General features: G+C 37.7%; 1 protein-coding gene across 1 annotated transcript; it reads left to right on the top strand.

The window, feature by feature from the left end:
* The first annotated feature begins 11,434 nt into the window (after positions 1–11,434).
* Positions 11,435–20,840, top strand: TNFSF18 (TNF superfamily member 18). Its single transcript, XM_059903574.1, has 3 exons — positions 11,435–11,646; positions 17,324–17,354; positions 19,595–20,840. The coding sequence occupies exons 1-3, from the start codon at positions 11,488–11,490 to the stop codon at positions 19,939–19,941; spliced, it is 537 nt and encodes a 178-aa protein (XP_059759557.1). The 5' UTR covers positions 11,435–11,487; the 3' UTR covers positions 19,942–20,840.
* The last annotated feature ends 882 nt before the right edge of the window (positions 20,841–21,722 follow it).

Below are 21,722 nucleotides of genomic sequence, written 5' to 3'. Positions count from 1 at the left end.
ATCTTGTGATAGTCTTTTGGGGGTTCCTTTGTATGTGACAAGTTGTTTCACTCTCTTTTTTTCTTTTTTTTTTAACACTTTTTCTTTATTAAATTATTATTAGTAGTATTTTTTATTGAGTATAGTTGCTTTACAATATTGTGTTAGTTTATACTGTACAGCTAAGTGAATCAGCTATACATATACATATATCCCCTCTCTTTTGGATTTCCTTCTCATTTAGGTCACCACTGAGCACTGAGCAGAGTTCCTCGCACTATACAGTAGGCTCTCATTAGTTATCTATTTTATACATAGTATAAATAGTGTATATAGGTCAATCCCAATCTCTAAAAATAGAACTACCATATGACACAGCAATCCCACTGCTGGGCATATACCCAGAGAAAACCATAATTCAAAAAGACACATGCACCCCAATGTTTGTTGCAGCACTATTTACAATAGCCAGGACATGGAAGCAACCTAAATGTCCATCAACAGAGGAATGGATAAAGAAGATGTGGTACATATATACAATGGAATATTACTCAGCCATAAAAAGGAACGAAATTGGGTCATTTGTAGAGACATGGATGGACCTGGAGACTGTCGTACAGAGTGCAGTAAATCAGAAAGAGAAAAACAAATATCATATATCAATGCATATATGTGGAATCTGAAAAAATTGGTATAGACGCTCTTATTGCAAAGCAGAAATAGAGACACAGATGTAGAGAACAAACATATGGATACCAAGGGGGAAAGGAGGGTTGGGATGAATTGGGAGATTACGATTGACAAGTTGTTTTTTTCTTGAACTTTGTCTTTGTCTTTTCTTTCCTTGTCTTTAACTTTTGATGATTTAATTATAATGTGCTTAGTGTGGGTCTCTTTGAATTCATCTTATTTGGAAGTCTCTCGGCCTTCTGCATCTGTATGTTTGTTTCTTTCCCCAGATTAGGGAAGTTTTTATCTGTTATTCCTTTGCATAAGTTTTCTGCCCTTCCTTCCCTCATCTCCTTCTGGGGCCCCTATACTGTGTATATTGGTCTGTGTGATGTTATCTCATTAATCCCTTAAGCTATCTTCATTCTTTTTCATTTTGCTTCTCCGATTGGATGAATTCCACGTGTCATCTTCATTTCACTAATCCTTTCTTCTACCTGAACTGGTCTATCCCTGTATTGAATTTTTCAGTTCAGTTATTTCATTCTTCAACTGTGTGATTTCTCTTTGATACTTTTTACTATTTTCTCTCTCTTTATTGAAATTTTCACTTTATTCATGGATTGTTCTCCTGGCTTTGGTTAGCTTCTTTATGACTGCTATTTTTGAACTCTCTATCATGTAAATCATGTATCTCTATTTCATTAAGATCTGTTTCTGGATTTTATCTTGTTATTTTTTGTAACATATTCCTCTGTTTCTTAATTTTCCTTGATTCTCTGTGTTGATTTCTGCACATTAGATAAAACAGCCACCTCTCCCAGTCTTGACAGAGTGGTCTCATGTACGATGAGCCTTGTCAATCAGCCCAGCCTGAGCTCTTGCTTATCTCTCAAACTTTTCTGATTGTCCAAAGCATGTTCTTTGTCTTTGGGCCTCCCTATAATTGAGGGTATGCTAAGACCTGTCAGTGTCCCAAAAGGAGGATTGAGTCAGCACCTAGATTCAGATTGATTGAAAGCTGGACCTTCAGGCAGCTTCTCGGAAAGTATGTAGTTAGGCCCCTTCCAGGGACAAACTGGGAGATGGGAACTTTTGCCTGCTCTTTCTGCATTTGGCCCCGGTATATACAATCAGGGGTGGGTGGGGCTCCTATACCCACTAAGAACTGCTTCTTTGTTTGATACGGTCCTGTGGGACTTGGGAATGCAAGATCCATTGACTATGAGCGTCAGTGACCCAGAGGCTTATTTCTTGGGTGGCAGTTGCCAAAGCTGGGGCACCAGACATGTGTACAAGCTTCTTCCAGGGTGATATTAGTGGCTTAGTGTGAGCAAGAGGGAGAGGGCAGGGTATATGTCGATAGGTTTCCCTGGCCTCCAGGGAAAATCTGTCAGTCCTTAGATGTGTCTTATTTGGAAGCTTGATCCTCAGGCAGCAGCTTTTAATGTATTCAAATAGACCCTTTTCAGGGGAAGCCTGGGAGATGGGCTTCTTTTTTTTTTTTTTTTTTTTTTTTTTGCCTGCTCACTCTGTGCTGAGCTCTGTGAGCAAAACTATTTCTTTGTTTGCTACAGTCCTATGGGAATTTCACAGGCCAGCCAATCAATTGGCTATCAGAGCCAGGTGATCTAGGGGCTTGTCTCTTATGTAGCAGCAGCTAAAACTAGAGTAAAGATGTGTGTACAACCTCCTTTCTGGGAGATATTAACAATTTGGAGCAAGCTAGAGAGACAAGGTGGGGAAGGCCTCCGATGCTTCCCTAGTCTCTGGGGAGAATGGCATTTAGCCCCTAGATGCGTGCTAAAAGAGAAGCCTGAGGCAGCAGCTTTTAATGTATGTAAATAGGTCTTTTTCAAGGAAAGACTGGAAGTTGGGCATTTCTTTGTCTGCTCCTGATAAACCCTGAGGGGATAGCCACTAGAGTCCTCTAGAACCTGTTAAAAACTGTTGCTTTGTTTGCTGTAGTCTTGTGGGTCTCGTGGGTGCAAGCCCCACTGGCTTTCAGAGCTAGGGGTTTTGGGGGCCCAATCCTCAGTTGGGAGTCTTAAAAGTTGGGGTGCTAGATATGGAGTCCAAATCCTTTGCTCCTCATGGAGAAACTGGGAGTTGGGGATTCCCTCCCAATGGTATGGTGCTATACTGGGGATGGGGTTTATGGTGAGACTGTGTCTCAGCCTTTCCTACCAGTTTCAATGTGGGTTTTTTCTCATTCACCCAATATGTAGGAGTTGCTTAGATAGTTTTTGAATTTCTTTAAGAGGGAATTGTTTCATGGTAGTTGTGTATTTTGTGTGTCTGTGGGAGGAGGAGAGTTCAGGAGCCTCCTATATCAACACCTTGGACCAGAAATAGCACTTCAATATTGTCTAACTAGGTATTTAATTACTTTGAGAAGTAGTAGTAGTTCATCAAGAGTCTTAAGTAGGTTCTGTGTCCACAGTTCCCTCAATGGAAAATTGAGGGAGTTAAAGTAATCCTTTCCAGCTTTTACATTCTAGGATTACAAGATGACAAAAGAACATCCCAATGATACCATCTGTACACTCACATTTTGTTACCAAACTCAGGTCTGGTGCTTGCTGCTCAAAAATCAATACTCAGGGTGGGAGGGAGGGAGATGCAAGAGGGAAGAGATATGGGAACATATTGTATATGTATAACTGATTCACTTTGTTATAAAGCAGAAGCTAACACACCATTGTAAGGCAATTATACTTCAATAAAGATGTTTAAAAAAAAAAAAAAACAATACTCAGGAGACAAGTGCTGGTAGGAACGGAGAGGTTGTTTTAATCAGAAGGCCAGCAATCTGGGGAGAAGGTGGACTCATGTCCTAGGACCAACTCTGAAGATTCTGTTTGGCCATGAAAGTTTTTAAAGGGAAAATGGGGAAGTAATCTCAGTTAATCATTGAGATAGAGGGTCAGATTCATCACCATCTCCCACTGGGTGCAGGCTTGTTGACTCCTTGTGATCTTTCTACAGATGCTATCTTGTTCACACAGTTTGTTCATGAGATTACTGAATGGGAAGCTGGAGAAAAGATCTCGTCATCTGTTAATTACTTATTCTTCACCTCTATTTCTTTGATCTAAGGAAAGAACCAACAGGTTAGGCAAGGCTTTGTGTGATCAAAAGATTTGAAAATTGTGCTTAGGTCAGAGGTTAGTTAAAATATAGCTTTGCTAAAGTGACAAGACAAAAGGGATCTCCTGCAAAGAGCTCTTTCCTGCAAAGAGCTCTTTCCTGCAAAAAGCTGCTTACAAATCCCCACTGTCAGACATCATTCCATTTCTATGGAATTATGGGCAAAGGTCTGTCTTCTGTAACTTCTTCATGCTGACAAAGGGCTTTGTATTCTTAGAGTGGAAGAAGTAGACATGTGTCTGTAGCATCTCTTTGTTGACAGTTTTAGTTGCCTGTTTACATATATGGGCAGAGCAAGCTACAATTATTTTGATGCCCACCAAGATTTAGATTATTATGAGCAATAGTGTTAATCCCATTCTCTTGAGGCCAGTTCTTGGAATTGTGCTAGCCATAGATTCAGTACTGCTCAAGATGGAGCAGTTTATGTCATGGTTACAGTCTGGTTAACGTGCAGTTAGCTTTTTCCTCTGGTGGCAGTTACAGTATCTGTAAAACAACTCAGGAATGTGCATCAGACACTGAAAGAGTCTGTGACTCTGTTACTGAGTCCAAGCTTACTCTGCTGGCCTCACGACAGGCCAATAAATTAGCAGACGAGGTGTTGAGGCAAGGAATATGACTTTATTCGGAAAGCCGGCGGACCAAGAAGATGGCAGATTAGGGTCCCCAAAAAACCATCTTATTGGGGTCAGTTTTTTATAGAATCAGAGAAGGAAGTAAAGTAAAAAAGGCAGAATAGAGAGGGAGAGGCGGGGAAGAAGTAAAGTAAAAAGGGCCATCAGTCTTGCAAAACATCTCCTGGAATGGCCATCCTCAGGGAGGGGATGTGTTAATTTCTTCTTGCTTGCAGCTACCCACAGGTGGGTAGGGTTCCCCGAGGCAGGCCATTATGTATGATTATAATAACAAAAGCAATGAAAAGCGAAGGTTAAAGTCAAAGAAACAGATGCAACATGGAGTCGAAATTGGCTCCTCTGTGTTAACAACTCTATTGCCCTAATCATTAACTGCTTGAGCCTGCTCATTTGTGACTCAGGGAGGCCTGGGAGATTTCAACTTTTCTACAAACAAGAGGCAGGGGACATAGAGGGGCCGGGGTGTGCGCAGGGTTCTGCTTGGTTTCAACTTTAGATTCAGAAGTGTCCAAATATTCTGCCATTTTCTTTGTGTGTGAACATAGCAACTAAATAAATACTTAAGAAATCTGGCTACTTTATTATGTGGTTGGAAATGAATAGAACTATAATATGTGTGTGCATTTATTTTAAATTTTATCCTTCATATTAATTTAAGGATGAGAGTAATAATGGGAAAATTTAGGTGCTTTTCCTAAAGCTCTTTCTCTTACCTCAAAACACTGCAGAGCAATATAAGCTGGGAAGTTGTTGCCTCCGCATGTCCACTAGCTTCAAGCCACTATATGAGACTGAGGTAGACAAAGGCAGGATGGACTTGGAAAAGCCAGGAACCACTTCTCCCTTTCTTAGCTCATTCATTTCAGAAGTCCATACCATTTAGTTTTCTTGTCCCTCCATTCACTTGCAAACCACATACTTTATGTGTTCATATAAATATAAATTGATGGTGAATTTGCGTATTTCCTACTCTGAACCTAAAAAGGTCTTACAACTTGGTTGACTTCAGATCAGCATGGTCAAGTCTTTATTATGGGCTGATCAACTCCTACTTAAAAGACAGAAGGTGCTCAAACAAGGTTAGCTGTTGTTGACGCTGTGATTGCTGTCTACATTGTTACTATCAGAAGAATCTTCACACCAGTCTTTGTGTTTTCAGCATATTCATGAATGACTAATGATTGTTGAAATCATCTATCATCTTTACCACAGTTACTGTCCTATCTTCCCTTTAAGCCTTCTGGGACCTCTATTTTCTTCTACGTTGAAACTACCACAACTAACCCGTCCATTGGGTTACCACAATTCTACTCGGCTCTAAATTTCTCTTTTAATTAATACTCCCTCTGACTCTGTATTTGCCCACAAATTTTACTACTATTACTCTCTTTGTTAAATTAATATGGATAAAATTTAAAGTAAATGCTTGCTATATATACAGTATTAAAGTATAAAGGGTTTCTTTTTCTCTTTTTGCTAAGAAAAATTGCTTAAGGAAATTTTTTGGCTGGAAATAGTTTTGGAACTGGAAATAGCAAGTACTATCTTCATCCTAATTTAAAATTTGATTTCAACTCTGGCTCTATCTGGAAACCTGAGTCATTTTGAGATTAAGAAGGAATAAAAGGAAGAATTTGAAATTGAAGACAAAGCAAAGAATTATGCCTGTTTGAAAAAGATAGTACTATTTAGTAAGAGCTTTTTCTTCAAAAGATATATTAGTAGATATCATATTCAGAAATGGAGCACATAAGGATCCTTAACATTGTAAATTGTTTCTCATTTTAAAATCCTTCCCCTACTAAAGCCAAGTTCAGGTACTTATTAATGCATCAAGACAGAATGGATAAAATAGGGTTTAGAGTTAGACAGATTTGGATTTGAATTTTAGTAGTTTTGTGACTTTGGTTAAGTTCTTAAACATCTCTTAACCTCAATTTTCTCATCTGTAAAATGGGACTAATAAGGGCTACTTTCTAATGTTGTGAAGATTAAATAAACCTAATAATGCATGTGAAAGTTTAAACTTTAAACACAGTGACTGGAAGAGAATAGGCTTTTAATATATATTTTTCTTGTTTTTACTCTTTATAATTTTCTATCTTTTTTTTTTATGGTTTACATTTGAAATCAACGCTCAGTGGTGTTGCCATCAGAGCAGCTGGTACATGACAAAATCTAGGAATTCATGAGATGAGGGACCAGGAGAGGATGTAAGAGGCCGTGTATGTGTTGGGTGGAGAATATCCTTACTTTCAGCCAAAGAGATTTTCCTTAGGCTTGCTGGGTGAGGAAAGACCTGAAATACCTTAGGCCTTATCTTTCCATAATATTCATAGCTAACTCTTCAGGGTTGTTTATTCTTTATTTAGCTAATGGAAGCTGCCTGCTACCTTCAGCTGGCACCAGTTCATCAAGCAGCATTCCACAGTGTTGTCTGATTCAGCATTTTTTCCATTGGCATACCAGCCTGAGATTTCCTCTTTATAGTGGGACATCCATTCAGGGCTGGAGTCCTCAAACCAGATGGACGAGTATCTTGGCCTGAACAACTCCAGATGCTTTGGCAATTCTCACTTAGGAAGTTGGGAAAGTTACATAAAATCATACAGAAAGAAAAAAAGAAAAGAGAAATAAGTGAAACTTGTCTTGAAATTGAAACATGTTTTCAATGCAAGTTTAGAAGACTCAAATGTAAGAGAACCAGCAATTACCAGATAATGGATTCCTTAAGATCAGAGGTCCTGTCATACTCCTGATTTCTCCATTGCCAAGTAAAGTGCCTGAAACACTGTAAGACTACACACACAATATATATATATATATATATATATATATATATATATATATATATATATATATATATATATTTATACATTGTACTATATATAGCGTACATAATTTGCTGATAGCATAATATATAAATATATATTATCAATATATATCATATTAGTAAATTTATACAAATTGATTAGCTTAGGGGAGTGGGATATTATGAGGTTTTTTCACCTGGTAACATCTCTTTAGACATATATATCAGCCTAGTCATTGCCTCCTTTATAAAACTTCCCCTTAACCCAAGTGAGGTCAGGTATTTGGTTCTTATCCTATTACACACTTCTCCCCATATTGCTTTGTATATTTGTCTCTTTCCCTAGCTACCTTTAAAAACCAAACCAAACCAAAAGTGATAAGAAATTTGAAGATATGGACTGGCCCTTTTCTATTAGTACTTAAGTTCTCTACATACTTGGTACGTAGAAGGCAGTCAATAATATTTTCTAAATGAGCAAGGGGGATAACGTTCTTTTGCTATATTTTGGAATCATTTCATATAGAAAAACCAAAACCTTTCTTTACTCATGTAGGTTCTCAGTGCCAAAACCAACCAATCTAGCCATGAGCCAGAGTATCTAAATTGGATGGTGTAAGACCAGTACTAAAAATGGAAAACCAGAAGAGAAAGTGTCTCCCAGATTTCTGTATGAACACGTGTCACAGTTGGGTGTTGAATACAGTGAATGTGCTGATTGTTTTCCACTGGTGGAGCTCATGTTTGGTAGTTTGTCAAATGAGGAAAACAAGTTGAATCATAAAGGGAAAAAAACCTCTCCCATCCCATCTGCCAGGGCTACCCAAGGAAATCCAGGAGATTTGGGAGATGCTTAGTCTCAGGAATATTAAGACCCTCTTATTTAATTTGGTTGATAGGTGAAATATAGTTCTCTGGTGATCCATTTGATATTGGGCAAGATATGCTTTAATAGCAAATCCCTTTCATTATGGCTTCTAGGGTGATGTTTGATGGTTTTAATTAGGAAGTGTTATGCCACGTTGTATAACGGAAAATCTATTTTCAGTCCAGATTCCAAGCAGGAAGTAATCCTTCCCATCAAAAGGTGTTTAAGATGCTCCTTCCGGGAGATGCTGGGATACTGACACAATACTGGTTAGGCTAGAGAGGACAGCCCCCCACACCTCCCCAAGACAACAAGAAGCCACTCACAGAGAGAACTCAGGCTAGACAGGGACATACAACCCCACACAGCCTTTCTCAAAGATTAGTGGTAAGGCAGGTACCTGGAACAGGAAGGCTTCCATGGAAATTTGTCAATAGACTTGTTGCTTAAAGACTGTACTTGATTCAGTAAAACATAGACAAACAATGAAGAATTTGGGAAGGGCTCCAAAAAAATGGACATGCAAAAACAGCACAGAACAAGAGAATTTAGGGTATAGAAGAGGGTCCCCAAGTCATGGAAGAAAAACATAATCTTAATTCAAACTGTTTCCTAGACCACCCTGGTTAGAGTTGTTACTAGTTCCTTAGAGAGAATGATCTGAAGATTGATATGTCTCCATATACCTTTTAGAATTTATTGTACATATAATATGTAAATATGTATATGTATGTAAATATGTATTTATATGTGTACATATATATCTATTTATGTATAGAGCTTACACAATTCTCTTTACAGAGTAGGCGTTTATTAATCTTAACAGAGACTGTTGTTGCCTTCATAAAATTCCAAGTTTAAAACCATATTTATGTGTTATGTCTGTCTATTTTCTCTTACCTATCTATCATCCATTTATGTATGTATCTTCAGGCCACCTGGGCCTTATTTGTTCCAACAACGAATACTCTGATATCTAGAGTAGGCAAAATCAGCTGTGTAGTGCTCCTGACTGAGTTCTGACACACTGAATATTTCTCACTGAATAGGCCACGCCATACACTATCACAAGCATAAAGTCATGGTAAATAGTATATAAGGGGAACGTGGCAGGGACTGCAGACCTGATTCTGGAGGAATCCAATGTCTATCTAATGCTCTCTCACAGTACAGTGATTCAGTTATACATATATATACAAATATTTATGTTCTTCTTTTAACATTCTCTTCCATTATGGGTTATTACAAGATACTGAATATAGTTCCTTGTGCTTGGAATGTATTCTTCTTGAGATAAGCATGTCATCTTTTTAAAGATATGTTCAGAAGGTTAAAATAATTAATCAGGATATTCCAGAGCCTAATCTTAGTTAAGGGCAGAAGAAGGAACTGGATTTTATTTGGAACAGTTCCTTATTTAAATAAATATTAACTGAATTGAGCAAGCAGAGGCACTTCCATCTAAAATTTGGAGAGGAATCAGGAGAAAGAACAAGTCAGAAACACAGAGGAAATAGACTGACTTTTCAGTGGTCAGTTTTAAATTCTGTGCTGGTGCGTATGCATTTCAGACATGATACAAGGGAAGAGTTGTAGGTAGAATGCATCACTCTTCTGGAGTCATTTTGCTGTTCATCTTTGCATCACAGCATCTAGGAGAGAGCCACAAAACATTGTTGTATTAAAAAATTATTCCCGTGTGACTCAGTGACTCTTTTCTTCAGAGATACTTTATTGATCAAGGTAAAATAGAGCCAAATTAAATCTGACAACTCAGTGAGAAATATTGCTACAATTAATGTGGTACTAAAAAAACAAAAAAAAACCAAACAAACATGATTGGGTTAAAAGATAGTATCCTTGGGCTCAGGTCCCCACTCCACTGTTACCCGGCCATTAGTGGTGTGATACACCTCTCAACTTCTATTATCCTTAGCGTCTTCTTTCAGAAATGAGGATGTTCAATCTCTAGGCTTTTTCCCTAATTTAAAACATCTTTGATTCTCTCTTAGATTAGAAAGTTTTTCTTCAAAATACTTTCATTTTACCTCCTTTTATTTAAATGAACTTCAGTTGAGTTACACCCTGTGGCAAATATTAAAAAAATCATTCTTTTCTAGAATTTCATAATTGACTCAGTCTTAACATCTCTCAGAAGGGTGGAGAAGAGAGAAACACTTATGGAACACTTCTTATGAGCCAAACCTTCACATCTATTTCATTCTCAAAAAAGCCTTATGAAGTGGAAATTTTCTCCATTTACAAGGACAGAAACAAAGAAGTCAAGTAACATGCTGCAGGCCACTGAGCAGATAAGGGCTGGGCAACACCAGGCCCCCCTCTCAGGTCTGTCTGATTTAAAAGTCCATGTTCTTTCTAGAACATGATTCTGGCACTGTGTAAAAAAAAAGGTAGGCATTCCATTTAACAGATGGAAAGACTGAGGTACAGAGAACCAGGGAACTTCCTCAATTTTGTAGTAAATTGGTATTTTTGGTGCCAGGAAGAAAACTCAAGGTTTTTGGAATAGAGTGTAAGCTCAGACTGGAGGACAGGGTGCAAGAATATATCCTTTTGTATAACTTTATTTCTATTTGATGCCAGCATTGAATTTTCAGAGTTTTTAAATGGTGAGACATAAAAGAATTAAGCTTGTTGTATTGACATATTTTAAAAATTAAATTCTAGTAATACACTTGGTGTTTTCTAGAGACCATCTCAGAACGAACACATTTTTTTTCTTTTCACACACACTGTATTTTATTTTTACAAGAGATAAATAAACTGACACCAAGCATTGTAAATGGATGACCACAACAAAAGCAACAATGATTGCAATTACCAAACACGAAACACACTCAGAATGAACACATTTTATACACTAGGAATTGATGAAACTATTTTTTCCAAACCATGCATCCCAGTCTCCCTAGCTCCCTGATCTAATCTACTGCCTCACACATGTATGATATTTGGAGTATGATAGGGCTTAATCTTGAACTTTATTTTTTCTTACAAAAAGTGATTTTCTTATCTGGAATAATTTGTAATACTGCACAGTTCCATAGTTCCTCTTGCTTCAGGAAATAATTTTTTTCCCCCCTCTTAACTTCTCTTGTTTTGTTCTGTATTTTGTCCTCTGTGTTTGTGTTCCCTTTTAGCCCTCTCTTCCTTTCAGTGCATTTGGCCTGGTGCCAAATGAGAATCAGCACTTAGCCTAGAAGTATCATTTTCCAACACACAGAATCAGAAGGAAAATCCCGCCTCTTACACCCACTACTAATTACCATAATACTACAAAACTGACTCCTTGCACCATGTGCTCATCACTTGTGAATGTTTGCTTTCCACAGCTCTCATTCCTGCAAAGAATGAATTTGAGCCACCTGGAGAATATGCCTTTAGGCCATTCAAGTCCTCAAAGAGCACAGAGACCATCCTGGAAGAAATGGCTACTCTACTCAACAACAGTTATTTTGCTATTACTTTGCTCCTTCAGTACACTAATCTTTACTTGTCTTCCACTCAAGGTAAGGAGACAACAGTACCTAAGGTTGCTATTTATTATACTCCTTTTTTCTTTTATAAGTCTAGTTATTATCATTGTCACTCAGTATTGTTAGAGCTAGTTGGAAGAAAGAGTCATGTGGGTACAGATAATGTAAATATAATTCCACTTTTGTCACAGCAATATGGCTTTTGAGGCTTATCTAAGTGTTTAAGATGAAAGGTAGTAGAAAATACTAAATGTTAGCTGCAGAACTAAGTTAGATGGAATCAAATAATCAGTCAATTGACAGATGTCTGTGGAGTGTTTTCTCCCTTTCTGGAACTCTGCTCTTGGTGGAATAAGAGGACGTAAAACACAATGCTTGCCCTCAAGGAATGGGGTGCAAGCTACACTCTTACTGTGGAAAAAGACACAAAAAGATAATAAAAGACAATAAGGTAAGTTACAGATGGTTAGCGTATCTTTGAGGAGGGAAATGGCACTGAACTAGGAGTAAGAAGATATGGATTCTATGTCTCTCAATAACTAGCTGTATGCATCTGAAAGGCGTCTAATCTTTCTGGTTCTCAGTTTCTTCATCTGAAAAATGGTGGTAGGCAAAAGGATTTGTTCATTATAATGTCCCTTCTAGCTATAAAATACAGTGATTAATAATTTAGCTAAGGACAGTATAGAACATAAATGCTTTAGGAGGTCAAGAGGGGGTCACTGACTTTGGGCTAGGTTGATCAGGGAAGGCTTCATGGAGGAAGGAGGAAATACTTTCTTATTTGGGAAGGCCCTGATGCTTATCAGGAATTTCCCACTGAGCTCCAATCCAAGTTGTGGGTCTAGTGAAGGGAAGGGAGGTACATGAGATTCTTAGTAGAAATGTGACTGTTGACTACATAGCATTGACCAAAAAGAAAATAAGAAATGCTTTATTTAATTTAGGATTTAGCCAATTCCTGGGTACATCTAAAGATTCTGAGCCTTGCAAAGAATAAGGTAGTACATGACCATCTCAGAAAGGGCTGTGATATGAAATCAGTGACTGTAGAAACATTTTTCTAAGGGGGATTGGTCAGTTAAAATTTCAAAGATATGGTTTTACTACTTCAGATATTTAAAAGCAATTGAGAAAAGATACAGGAGGAAGCAGTACATTGTAGTTGCTGATGTTAACTTAGGGTAAGTATAGCTTTGGCCAAGTTTTTACACAGTAGCGCATTAATTTGTACACAAGTGAGTACAACAGAGGAATCTGTAATCACATCCCCACTGTCTCAGGAATGTATCAAGCAGAACTCTGAACTTTCTGGAACAGTGAAGCTTTGAGCAGAAAAAAAAAAAAAGAACTGTCAGGAATTCTGAGTGTTTAGATTTCTGAAGAAGGGGAAGGGTGAGAATAGCAACAACTTAAATCTGGAAGTGCCTTTTCCTTCTCCAAACCTCACGTCCTATTAGCCAGATGACTGTGAAGAGCACAGGATATGTTCTAGGTGTCATCATTTCCTGTGTGTGACTGGGGAACCAGTGCCTGGGAGAGAAGGAAAGTGCCTTTCTCAAAGGCACACAACTGCTCTTGCAAAGGGAAGGAGGTGGGCTCATACTAGGATACTTCTTGCCAGAACTGAATTTGATCAATCCCCTGTGTTTGAGCTCTGATTCCAGATTCTCTCTCCTAGACAATATGCAGCTTCTCAATGAAAGGTTCCGCCTCTAAAGAAATAGCCCAGAGTTTGTACCAAATTTGGGGAAGTTTGAAAGGTTTTCAGGATATTGTCCTGACAGAATGCCAGGGAGGCTTAGTTCCCATGGGAAAAGCCAATGCCTGGCCGACAGTGGAATGATATTAGCTCCTGTATTCCACTTTCCACTTGCCTGCACTTCTTTTTCCCTATTGGCCACAGATTAGTATTTTTGGAAAAGAGGACTGAATGGCTGGTGGGTGATGAGTCATTATGAGGTGGCCACTTCCACCTCCTCATAATGCTCCACGACCTTGGAGTTTACATTATTTTAGTCTCCACTCTGGTTTTTATATACAAAAACCCCACTTTCCAGCCTCTCTAGGCACTAATTCAAAAAGTGTTAGACAGGAAGGTTGGTTCCTTCGAAATCAACAGAAATTTCCTTGGGAGAATTCTTTTTTTCTTTTTTCCCCCTCTTCATTCAGAAGACATTTCACTGAAAGAATCGGTTATGAGCCCAAGGAGTTGGTCCGTCCCTAGATGAAAATAACCTCATAGAAATTGTCTCTAAGAAACCAAATGTCAGGAGAGTCCCCTGCTTCAATGAAATGAAGGATACTTTCAAAAGGGAAAGTTGTGCTTGTACTTAAAAGCAGAGTAGATTCTATTTCCAAATGATGATCTGATTAGACTTGGTTTGGAGAAATAATTATTAAGTTTATTTATTAACCCAAGTATGTAAATCTGGGCTTAAATCACAATGGGGTTACAAGAGCAACTGATCCTTCTAAGCAAAAAATAAATTAACTAAACTGAAAGTCCCATATGCTTCTTTATAAGTGGATACCCACTCCTTCCAAACATCACCAAAATTAGAAATACAAACTGCTCCACAGAGTGGTAGGGGTGAGACTTTTGAGTCAGGTTCTGTTTTTATCTTAGTCTGGCCTCTCATCAGCTGCATGACCTTGGGCTAGTTACATAATCCTTCTTCTTGTTTCCTCATCTGAAAATGTGTGTGTTGGTTATTTCACAGAGTTGTGGTAAGAATTAATGAGATAGATAGTACAGTGCCTGACCCATAGTAGGCTCTCAGTGGATGGTAGTGATTCATATTTGCACCATTATTATTAATGACTTTACAATGAAGATAAAGTTAAAAAAGCCTTTTAACAAAATGGGTATTCCTTGCTTATCTATTCCACTTCCTCAGCCAAAGACCATGCCTCACTACCAAACAGAGGATTTTTGTGATTAGACAGATTTTCATTTGTGGCAATAATGACAGAATAGCACAGTGGTGGTTTCTATAGTTCTAAATAGACATTAAAGCAGACTACAGGATTTCTGCAGTATCCAGGATTTCTGTCTCTGGCAATTAATTTGTCTGTGGCATTAGGTTTCTCCTCACACTCTTTATACATGAGAGTAGACAACATAGAGGTTACCTGTGGTACATATTTTGGAACTCTTTTGTATTTAGATTGTTATCCAATCCCTTCATGTGTTTAATCATGTCTTTCTAGAAAGATGATAAACTTTTTAAGAGGCAAGGACCATAGATGACATTAGTTTCTCTTGCTTACAATGCTAGTATAATGTTGGGAATGTAGGTGCTTAAAGTTTTAATTCTTCATTATAATCAGCATCATTATCAAAACACTAATACTTAATAAGCAGGACAAGACAGAATATCTGGGCAAAATCCTTTATAAGAATTATCTCATTTAAACTCATAAACAACCTCAATGGGCTAGGTGCTGCTATTTCCCCCATTTTATAAGTGAGAAAATTGAAGTTGAGTCCCTATCACATGCCTATTATGGGCTAAACTAAATTGAATTTTAACATCTCTTCTAAGAAATCCCAAAGTAAGGATGAAATAATTGCAAGAGCAAAAGCAATTGTAGGAATCCAGTGATATATCTCCTAGAACAGTGATTCCCAACCTTTTTGATTGCACCTCTCTATCAACAAAATGTTCTAGAGTACAACCCCAATATACATGCTAATTTATTGTAAGTTTTATACAAGTTCTAATACTCTGTAAATTAAAAAGATACACAATAGAAATTTGTAAGGATGAACCAAATAATATGCTTAATGTTGTTTATTCACAGTGCAAAACCATTTTGCTTTTACCAAAATGTTATATTTATATAATATGCAAATATATAATATAAAGATTTCTAAAATAATTGAAATAATATTTTAGTAAAGTAATTTGATAAATGTGTTTCTTTTATTTTCTTAATCTTAGTTTAACACTTTTTAATATAATAATTTGAAAGTTATAGTCTAGGTTAATTTACCTTACCTTGATTCATGGTTTTGACCGTCATAACTGAAAAATTACCTCATGAAGAAATATAGATCAAAATGGAGGAATGCATTTTTGAGTGTGCTTACCATGTTATGACACTAAATTTTAAATCCATCATTCAATAGTGCAAAGTTCTTTTTTTTAAATTAAAATAATATTGTCCCAAGTTGGGGGCAGGGTGGTGGGATGAATTGGGAGATTAGGATTGACATATATGCACTAATATGTATAAAATAGATAACTAGTAAGAACCTGCTGTATAAAAAAAATAAAATTAAAAAAAAATATTGTCCCATCACTCCATTCATGATTTTTCTTCCTTCCTTAGACAACTTAAATTCCACGGTCTATAATTAAAATCCTTACCAAGGTGGCCTTTCCTTCGTAGGCTCCTTTGCGGGTTTTTTCTTATTTCCTGACCTCTAAACATTACAGTGCCCCAGTACTCCTGTCTGTCTGTACCCACTGACTTGATGCTCTTATACAGTCTCATATCTTTAAGCACCACACAGAAGCTGAAGACTCTTAAATTTATATTATCAGAACTCCTTAAATTCCATCCTTACAGATCTAACTACCTTCTTGACACTCCTACCTGGATATCTAATAAGCATCACAAACTTGACATGTCTAAAAATGAACTCATGACTCTTTTCCCCCCAATTTACTCCTCTTAAATCTTGCTCATTTCAGTGATTAACAGTTTTATCTTTCTAATTACTCATGCCCCAAATCTTGGTGTCATCTTTGTCTCTTCTCATTTTCTTATCCATATCCATGTCAGGAACTCCTGTTGGCTCAGTTTCCAATCACTCATCACCATCTCCACGGCTAGCACCTTGGTCAGAGGCACCATGCTTTCTTGCATAGATGATTACACTGATCTCTTAGCTTGTCTCACTGCTTTTGCTCTTGTCACCTTTTAATTTATTTCTAGCATAGCAGCCAGAGAAATCCTATAAAAGAAAAACTGATATCATGTTTAAGCTCGAAAAGTCTCTTAAGCCCTTTGCCACAAGGAAACAAATGAACTTTACATGGTACAAAATGTGTGGGTATACCTTACCTTACTACTAAGTATCTTAAAGCCTTTAGTATTTAAATATCTGTATTTATAAAATCAACCACACTGGTGGCTTCCTGTAGCATGTAAACTGTGGTATGTTGCAACAGTTTGAAACTGAGATCTCCTCAGGGTATTTCAGTCACTGTATATGATGCATGATTGTCTGAATATTAAATAGTCGTGACATTATCAATCTGAAATGTAAATATTTCTATAGCTTAATTTGTTATTTAAAATATAAATAGAAATTCTATTATTTTCTTCTCACATGACAGTGGACCATCTTGTGAAGTCACTGGGATGCAGAGACTATTATTTATAGAAAATTTCTATAGCCCAAGATGAGGAGAGTCCAAGGTCAAATAGCTGTACTGTGGGTAGAGATTAGGTGGATAAAAGGAGTTCTTAACTTTTCCCTAGAAGACCCAAAAGGTAGCTGGGTAATGAAAGGTAAAGGAAGGCGCCAGCCATCTGTAAAGGAAAGCTGAGAGATCCAAAACAAGGGGGAGGGAGGGATTTTTTCATGTGGCTAGGGAAAAGAAGTCGGCTTCAGGAATCAGAGGCTCTAAATAAATCAATCAAGAAAGTTGTGACACTGTCATCATCCTGACCAATTCTTCTTCTTCCCTTACAGACTGTCAATGGGCCCTGTATTGCAAAGTTTGGTGAGTAACATGTCTCATATACCTCCTTTTTTACTTTTCTTAGTATTTGATGCAAAAGGCAAGCTCCAGAGTTAAGAAAGCATGCATTCTATTTTAGTCATCCTTCAGCTACTATTTACAACTGCTTATCTTGTGCCAAGCAGTTGTCTAGGAGCTGAGGCTTCAGAGGTGAACCAGATGGACAAGCCCATGCCCTGATGAAGACTACATTCAAGGTCACATCTCTGGGCAGGAATGTTTAGGCACTCCCATAGGCCTGGGAATCTGAGATCCAGGAATCTACTTTTAATTCTGTGTTTTAATAAGCACGAGTTTCAGATTTCTACAACCTTTCCCTGGGACAAACTCAAAGTCAGTTTCACATTTCACATACTGCTAGCGTCCAGTAGAGTGAGTATAGGGTGTGATTTTTGTTTCTAAGTATAGAGATGAGAAATGAGAGTTAGTTAGGGGCATGGTCACATCTCTGCTCGTTTCTCTTCTCCTCTTAGCTCCTGAGTCATTTCCTTTATAGTGACCTGGTACTTGCTTAGAAAACACACTAAAGTTTACAGTTTTCCGGAGCCTTAGGGCATTTTTTAGAATACATACAAAATTGAAATGAATACATTTTGGGTTGTTTACTGGTTTAAGGTCAAACAAACACCCATTTTCAGCTGACAGCAGAATATTTCTAGAGTTAACTTCGACTCCTGTTTTCCTATACAGTGCAAACAGCCAGGCTTCCTTGCTTTGTGGAAATTAGGGAGTCTCTTTTTACTTGTCTCTGCCTTTGTGATTTGTTTTTGTTTTTCTAGTGAATGGAGTGAAACTCCTCATGATATGTTGAAATTTTCTTTTGATGTGGTAAAAGTTGAGAACCTCAAGTGATGCTAAGATGGTCTTTAAGTGTCCCCCATCACAGAATTAAATATGAGAACCAGTGACACTTCTTCCTGGTGACTTGCCTATGGTCAATTACATGGTCAAGCAGGAAGAAATTTACTGGGCTCTGGGCTCATTGGAGATACAGGGAGACTTTGCTTCTTGCTTTAATGATCTTTCCTTCATTCTCCTTCAGAATCTACTCTCAGAGCCTTATATCTGACATTTATATACAAATAAGAATTTGTCAATATGTTATCTCTTCCAGGGTACTTTTTTTAAAATCAAGGTTTCTAATTATGTGACGAAAGCTTTGACGCCATAACAAAAATTAGAGAACAGGCCAGATAAGTGTTTTGGGAGGTAAAAGCACATCCTGGGATTCTGAAATCACACCTCTGTGTAAAATAATTAACATTAGGAAAATATGTAAATTCCATATATTCCTATGAAAATAAACAAGTCTTGACCCTTTCCCCATCCCCTTTGACAGCAATAAACTAGGGATACTTATATTTAAACAGTCAAATAATTTCCATTTATAAACTCATTAATTTACCAGTAGCTATTCTGGGAGTGTTTGGATAAAGATAGTCCAAGTGTATCTTGAATGATATATACCCATAAAGTGCCATAATTTAGACACAGTGCACCTAATTCAGGAACACAGTTGTATCATTCAATCAAGATATATTTATTGAGCACATACTGGGTACCAGGAATTCTTTTAGGTGCTGAAGATACAGCAATGGACAAAATAGAGAAGTACTTGTTCTCAAAGACATTATATTCAAATGGGTATGAGATAGACAATGAACAAATGAACAATTTATAATAGGCTAGATGGTGACACCTTCTATGAAGAAAACAAGGTAAAGGGAGAGAGTAACAGGAGAGTGCTATATTTTATACAGATTGATGAGAAGATCTCATTGATAAAGTGATACATAGTAAATAGTATTTATTTACACAGAGAAAGACAAATATGCATCCTGCACTGCCAACTTTGGTCATCACCATCCTGGCGAGTGATTCCTCTCTTCCTTCCTCCTTTCTCCCCTTTCACAAATATCGATTGACAAGAGATGAAGTGCCATCCTAAAACTTAACCTGTGTCCCTATTCCAAATGTATTTCCTTAGAACTCCCCAAGCAAGCGATACACTCAGGAGCTGCAATTTCTCTAAAACAAGGAGTAGGTAGATACTTAAAATATTAAAATTGTGGTTGGAGAGAACTAGTATAGACCGGGTAAAGAAACATCCAGTAAGTAGGAAAGAACTATAATCAGGAAGAAGATGAAATAATTAAATAACTATGCTTTCCTTTTTTTTTTTTTTCTTTCTCTCCCCCGCCTTTCTTGTAAATGTCTTATAGGACCATTACCTTCAAAATGGCAAATGCCCTCTCCTGAGCCTTCTTGTGTGAATAAGACAGCTGATTGGAGGCTGAAAATACTTCAGAATGGTTTGTATTTAATTTATGGCCAAGTGGCTCCCAATACAGCCTACAAGGGGCGAGCTCCTTTTGAGGTGCTGCTACGTAAGAATGAAGACCCCATACAAGCTCTAACGAACAACTCTACAATCCAGAACGTAGGAGGGGCTTATGAATTCCATGCTGGAGATGTAATAGACTTGATATTCAACGCTGAGCATCAGGTTCTAAAAAATAACACATACTGGGGGATCTTTTTGCTAGCAAATCCCCAGTTCATCTTCTAGAGACTCGATTTGGTCTCCTCCGTCCTCTTCAGCACATGCAGAGATACCAGTGGGTAGGACGGAGGAGGAAGATTTTCAGTGCCTACAGTTCATCTGGGCACACAGATCAACACAAACAGAACTCCTCTTCATGTGGATTTTCATTTCTCATGCCTGTCTGAATAAGACTCAAAGGGAGGACCAAAGACATTTGGTTACCCTTGACGTTAGGTCAGCAAAGGCACTTTACTAGTTCATAATAAAATGAATACGGGTGGCTAGAGGACAGAATCTTCTCAAAGTGTCTTTGTCTAATCCTTGAATCCCTGGGTGGAAAAAAATGAAGTCTTATTCCCATGGGAGCCTTATCTGGTATGAAAAAAGATCCAGGGCAGTAGCCTGGCCTTGTTCTCATACTCTTGGACCGTGGATTGCTTGACTTCATTCTTCCCATATTCCCATCTTCTGAGACCCTCCTAATAAAAAGTAGACTTGGACGGTGGCCACAGATATGCCAGCAATACACCACTTTAGATTTGATGGCATTAGAGGATAGAGAACACTCTTGAGAACTATTGGGACAGAGGCACAGGTGGCATTGGAATGGAACGCACTTTATTCGGGAATTTTCCTTGATTTTATCATACTCAGGATGCAGGGTGCTTTATAAAACCAGCTGGTCAAAAGGGTCATTCTGAACCTCACATAGGGCTTCAAGAGAACTTGTGTATGTGTCTAAACGTTGTCAATAGTAAAGAAAGAGTAATCATTACTAATCATAAGCTTTACCCCAGAAATTGATATTACCAGTACTGTATTTTATCATGTAACGATTTCATATTTTTAGCTAGCTCTGCACAGTTTGCAAAGTGCTTTCATATATCACTTGACAATTCTATGAAGTTAATGGAGCAGGTATTTTTGGCACAGTTTTAACAATGAGAATACGGAGGCAGATGGAACATAGGTAACCTGTTTCAACCCACAGAACTAGTGATTAACAAGGGGCCCTGGGCTTCCCACTGTATCACACCATTTTAGCTTTAAGGTTGGTATTTCTGCTATCATATTAGAAGTCTATAAAGTTTAGCAGATTTGATTTTTCAGGTGGTATATTCCCTTTTAGCCCAAGGTAGATAGAGGGAAGCTACACCAATTCTTTCCTTTCTCAGCAAACTTCTTTTCCTTTCCTTGCCTGGAGCAGGGAACACAGGGTGTTGTTCGGGACTGACTTCAACCAAATCCCCTTCCTCACTTTGAAGAGGCTGTCTTGGTCAAATGTGTTAACTTCCAAAAAGAATGAATAGCACTCAATTCAATGACAGTCTGCTAAAGTTTTGGATTCTGAGAAATTAACTAGCTGCTTATGGGTTCTTGTTGAAAGTTATGTAATGTGATTACATGATAACCCAATTTAAAATATTTATGGATATTTGTAAAAGGCTACATTGTTAATTAATAGTATCACCGTATAAAGCTGATTTTAAAATATTTGTATTGTGTGCAAGAAAAACTGCCTGGGAGCAGACTAAGCCTGAGGCCACGGTGCTTCTTAGTAATTTTTTTTAAAAAGACATCTGCTGAGTAGCTTAGGGCCAAAGGCTTGGATGCCTGGTTCCTCTTGCCTTTGTATATTTTCTCAGGAAATTAAAGTTATATGACATATATTTATGGAAACTTGGTGATATTGATTGTTGTTGAGCTATAAGCAGCAGTGTGCTGGAGTGGGCCAGTACTAGTTCATAAGAAGTGATTGTTAAATTTTCACAAATTGCACAATCTGGTTGTTAAATACAGTCATC

The sequence above is a fragment of the Balaenoptera ricei genome, chromosome 1 (genome assembly GCF_028023285.1).
Source record: "Balaenoptera ricei isolate mBalRic1 chromosome 1, mBalRic1.hap2, whole genome shotgun sequence".
Taxonomy (NCBI): Eukaryota; Metazoa; Chordata; class Mammalia; order Artiodactyla; family Balaenopteridae; genus Balaenoptera; species Balaenoptera ricei.
The sequence above is the reverse complement of the archived record's forward strand: the minus strand, read 5'-3'. Positions and strand labels throughout refer to the sequence as shown.